Consider the following 4,836-nt stretch of genomic DNA (forward strand, 5'->3'; position numbering starts at 1 on the left):
GGCGCGGTGTTGCACGCTCCCGGGTGGCCGGCAGGTGGCGGCGTCTGACCGAACACCACGCCTCTCCCCGCGCGTCCGGATTCGGGGCTGAGCATCCCCAGGCGGGCCGCCGGGGAGGCTGCTTGAGGGCCCAGGACCCGGGAGGAAGGCCTGCCCCGCGGCTCCAAGCCCACCCCTGCCTCCAGCCCTTCTCTGAGTTGTTGGAGGTTCAGAAACTGGCCCAGAGCCCTCGCTTCCTGGCCCGGAATGCAGACGTCCCAGGGGCCAGGCCCAAGCCCAGGCTGACGCTGTCAGACGCCCTGGGTGGCCGACATCGGATTTCACGGGATCTCCGAGCGAAGCTGACTTGGAGCCACAGCGGGGGCTCTGCTCCAGCCCCTCTTTTGAAAGCCAGTCCCCTGGGTGCCTGTGGCTTCACTTACTGCATATTCTGATGACATTTCCGCGTCCCCACAGATGCCTGCCAGACACTCCCTGGGTGGTTCAAAGGTCCCCCACTCAATCTGTCCACAGCATACCTCCCTGCCGCCCCCCCACCCCAGGCCTGAGCCCCAGAGGCAGGAGGTCATCGGCCCCATCCGTCCCCACCGGTGGAGCTGGCCCACCTCTCCCCACGTCCCCCTTCACCCCTGGCAGCTCTGAGGGCAGCGGGCGCGGTGGTCTGCAGAAAACGCTCCCCTGAGCTCCTTTGGTGGCGGCCTCTGTCCTCCCCGTAAAACCAAACTCCCCACTGGACCGGCCTCCCTGGGTCTCTGGGCCCCACTCTGGCCCCGGCTGCCCTCCAATGTGCCACGTCCCCGTCGACAGCCTGTGTGCCCCCTGCCCCCAGGGTGCTCCCCCACCAGCTGCCTGACACCCACTCACCCTTCAGACCTCAGCCCAAACGCCACGGCGACCTACCTGTCCACGCCAGGCTGTCCCCGCCACCCTGCCGGTGCCTGACCGCAGCCCAGGAGGCAGTGCAGGGGCTCCTTGGAGAGAGCTCCTGAGCCCCTTCTTGTCCTCGAGCCCACCTTCGCGTCCAGCCAGGACATGCCAGTGGGTGAGGCCTGCCCTCCTGAGCGCCAGCCCCGGCTCCTCTCCCCTCACCCACCTGCAGGGCCCAGAGCACGAGGCCCTGATGTTTCCTGTGGCTGACGACCCCTGTGTCTGTGCCTGTCTCCTCGAACACTCCCGTCCAGCACGGAAGCCCCTGAGAGCCAGGATCCCGTCAATGCTGGATTTGTAGAACCTTCCAGAGAGCACACAGCTCTCATCCATTCGCTCCACAAAAGTGCCTGGCACCTGCTCACCTTCCCCAAGCATTTGACAGCACAGAGATCATCTCTTACTCTACTTCCTGGTGAAACCTGGAGAACAGAGAGGTTAAGCGACTCTGCCAAGGTCACACAGCAGGGCCTGATGATTGGTTCCCAGGCAGTATTGAGCTGGAGGCCAGGGTGACATCCATCTCCTGACTGAGTGGGAAGCAGCCATCACCCACCCACCCCACAAGGCCTCCAGGTGATTTCCCACCTGGGAGAAACATTGGGGTCCTTCCCCTCCCATTGGAAAGATTTTTTTTTCAACACTTTTTTGATGTGGACCATTTTTAAAGTCTTTATTGAGTTTCTTACAATATTGCTTCTCTCTTACGTTTTGGGTGGTTTTCTGTTTGTTCGGGGGGTTTTCTTTTTTGCTTTTGTTTTTTTTTCGTTTTGTTTTCTTTTTTGGCCACAAAGCATGTGGGATCTTAAGCTCCCCAACCCGTGATCAAAGCCGCATCCCTGCACTGGAAGGTGAAGTCTTAACCACTGCACCACCACAGAAGTCCCCCGTGAGACGGATTGAAAAGCTGAGCCCCAAGGCTGGCAGGACTCCCACCAAATGGGGCTGGATCCAAGGAGAGGCAGCATCTCTGGAAACTCCACCAAAGGCCTGTGGCTGGTGCACTCCCTGCACCTGAAACGCAGAGAAAGGTCAGGTGGCCGCGCGCTGCGCGCGCCGTGTGCTGATGCCCTAAACCACCCACAACCACGGAGACCCAGGGCTTGAAAAAGGAACAGATCTGCTCTCAGCTTCCCACCCTCCCAGGGTTTGTCAGCCTGTGTTAGAAACTCCATTGTTACCCCACCCCTCCCAACCCCCCACAGGTCTGGCCTTAATCCTTGCCCCCAACCTCCCAGCCACGGGGCGTCTCCTGGCGGCCAGCCCCAGCTCGGCCAGCTCCTCACCCAGAGGAGAGCTGCGCCCAGTGACAGCACAGGCCCCACCCACCTCCACCCCACTGCAGGCTGGTGGGAAAATCGCCCGAACGAGGCATCCTGCATCTGGGATGCCACCACGCAGGTGCTCAGACAACACCCCCAGTCACATGCCCACCTGGGGGCACGATGGCAGAGTTTCTTGGCTGAAACTCAGGTGGGAACAGAGGACCCGCCCCCACCCCAGCAGCTCACTGGTGCAGCCCCCATCAGCTTCCTCCAGCAGAGCTGCCCTCCCCCCAGAGCTCCATGGTGGAGCCCTCACCCCACCCCAACCCCAGGTAGAAAACTGAGAAAATTCCCCCGCTGTGGTAGGACAAGCTGCGGGAAAACCCGTCGCCGAAAAAAGCAGAGAGGAGAAACGAGGTTTGGCCTAAACAAGAGGTCTTTGTCCTTCAATCTCCGATCCCTGCCTCAAATCACTAAGACTTTAGGGAGCGTAGATGCCATCTCAGGACGCAATTGTCCCTGGAAACTGCGCTGCCGGGGCTGGAAGCCCAGGAAAGGGCCAACGGTGGGGAAGTCCCAGACCAGTCGGGCCACAGGGCCCCCGGAGCTCGCCGTTTGCCCCTCGGGTCACACGGCTGTGCGGCCGCTCCTGGAGGGCGCTCCCCTAGGCGTGCGCTTGGCACCTGCTCCGGCCTCGGCCTCAGCGGGTCAGGTGTCCGCGGTGCGCTGCGCGCTCCCTGCCTGCGCGACGCCGGAGACGGCTCCTGCAAACGGTACCGAAGACGAGGACGAGGCGGACAGAAGCGGGTGCCCACGAGGGACGGGAGCGCATAGGGGCGGCCACCCCCGGGGAGGCGGGAGAGTAGGAGGCAGCAGGAGAGACGCCGAGACGCAGGAACGGCTCTCCCGGGTCCCACCGCCTCTACAACCGTCTCCAACCAGACCTCCAGCGCCCTCCATCCCGGCGGTTCCCCCACCCCTGGCCGTCGGTCTGCGCCACGGGTGGAGCCGGCCCCGGGAAGAGGCGGTCACCAGGTCCCCTCTGATTGGACGGCCGCGAAGTCCCAGCGGGCGCCTCCGCACCTTAAAGCGCGAGTGGGAGGCAGAGCCCTCCGCAGCCCAGCCGTTTGCGCGGCAGCGAGGTGGGGGGGACGGTAGGAGAGGAAAGCGAAGGGAGAGGAGGGGGAGGGGGAGGGGGAGGAGGCGGAGAAGGGGGAGGGGGAGGGGGAGGGAGGGGGAGGAGGCGGAGAAGGGGGAGGGGGAGGGAGGGGGAGGAGGCGGAGAAGGGGGGAGGGGGAGGGAGGGGGAGGAGGCGGAGAAGGGGGAGGAGGAGGGAGGGGGAGGAGGCGGAGAAGGGGGGAGGGGGAGGGAGGGGGAGGAGGCGGGGAAGGGGGGAGGGGAGGAGGCGGGGGAGGGGAGGAGGCGGGGGAGGGGAGGAGGCGGGGAGGGGAGGAGGCGGGGGAGGGGAGGAGGCGGGGGAGGGGAGGAGGCGGGGGAGGGGAGGAGGCGGAGGCGACCAGGAGGCGGGGCCGAGGAGGGACCCGGCGGCCCCGGCGCGGGGAGGCTCGGGACCGACCGACTGCCGGACGGAGGCGCGATCCGGGAGCGCACCGGGGCGGCGGCAGAGGCCGGCGCGCGCGGACCGCGGGGCGGCGCGGGCCGGGCCGCATGAGCACCTGCCCGTCCGGCGAGCCTTCGCGCCCCGGAGGCGCGGCCATGGCCGAGTTCAAATCGCTGTCGGGGGACGCGTTCCCGGCGCTGAGCCACGGCTACGCGGCGGCGGCGGGCCTCGCCTACGGGGCGGCCCGGGGACCCGAGGCGGCCCGCGGCTACGGCGCCCCGGGCCCGGCCGGCGACCTCCCCGCGGCGCCCGCGCCTCGAGCTGCGGCCGCGGCGGCCGAGAGCAGCGGCGAGCAGAGCGGCGACGAGGACGACGCCTTCGAGCGGCGGCGGCGGCGGCGGCGCGGGCCCGGGGGCGCGGCGGACGGGCGGCGGCGGCCCCGGGAGCAGCGCTCGCTGCGGCTGAGCATCAACGCGCGCGAGCGGCGGCGCATGCACGACCTGAACGACGCGCTGGACGGGCTGCGCGCCGTCATCCCCTACGCGCACAGCCCGTCGGTGCGCAAGCTCTCCAAGATCGCCACGCTGCTGCTCGCCAAGAACTACATCCTGATGCAGGCGCAGGCCCTGGACGAGATGCGGCGCCTCGTGGCCTACCTCAACCAGGGCCAGGGCTTGGCCCCGCCGGTGGCCGCCGCGCCCTTGACGCCCTTCGGCCAGGCCGCCGTGTACCCCTTCTCCGCCGGCGCCGCGCTGCCCTGCCCAGACAAGTGCGCCGCCTTCTCCGGAACGCCCTCGGCGCTTTGCAAGCACTGTAACGAGAAGCCGTAAGGGCCCTGGGCCGCCCCCTCCTTCCGCACGCGACCTTCCTGTTATCTCGCCCCCACGACTGTGTCACCCTGCCCCTCCCGGGCCCGCCCACGGGGAGAAGGCGGCCCGACCTCGCTTCCAGCCCTTGCGCGCCTGAACAGTTGGGTCCGCGGGCTTCAACCGGACAGCGAGGCGCTGGAATCCAGGCCCTGGAGGCCGCAACGCCCACTGGGCACCTTCCCGACGCCCCAGCCATCGACCCTGGAGACGGGGC

The 4,836-nt window shown here is 67.5% G+C and overlaps 1 protein-coding gene across 1 annotated transcript; it reads left to right on the top strand.

Moving 5' to 3' along the window:
* Positions 1–3,860: 3,860 nt before the first annotated feature.
* Positions 3,861–4,583, top strand: BHLHE23 (basic helix-loop-helix family member e23). The gene has a single exon (XM_057700886.1). The coding sequence runs from the start codon at positions 3,861–3,863 to the stop codon at positions 4,581–4,583; it is 723 nt and encodes a 240-aa protein (XP_057556869.1).
* Positions 4,584–4,836: the final 253 nt, after the last annotated feature.

The sequence above is a fragment of the Hippopotamus amphibius genome, chromosome 12 (assembly GCF_030028045.1).
Source record: "Hippopotamus amphibius kiboko isolate mHipAmp2 chromosome 12, mHipAmp2.hap2, whole genome shotgun sequence".
NCBI lineage: Eukaryota > Metazoa > Chordata > Mammalia > Artiodactyla > Hippopotamidae > Hippopotamus > Hippopotamus amphibius.

What these genes read in the sequence shown, in the direction of transcription:
- BHLHE23 (XM_057700886.1), top strand. Translation starts at nt 3,861, where the DNA reads ATGAGCACCTGCCCGTCCGGCGAGCCTTCGCGCCCCGGAGGCGCGGCC.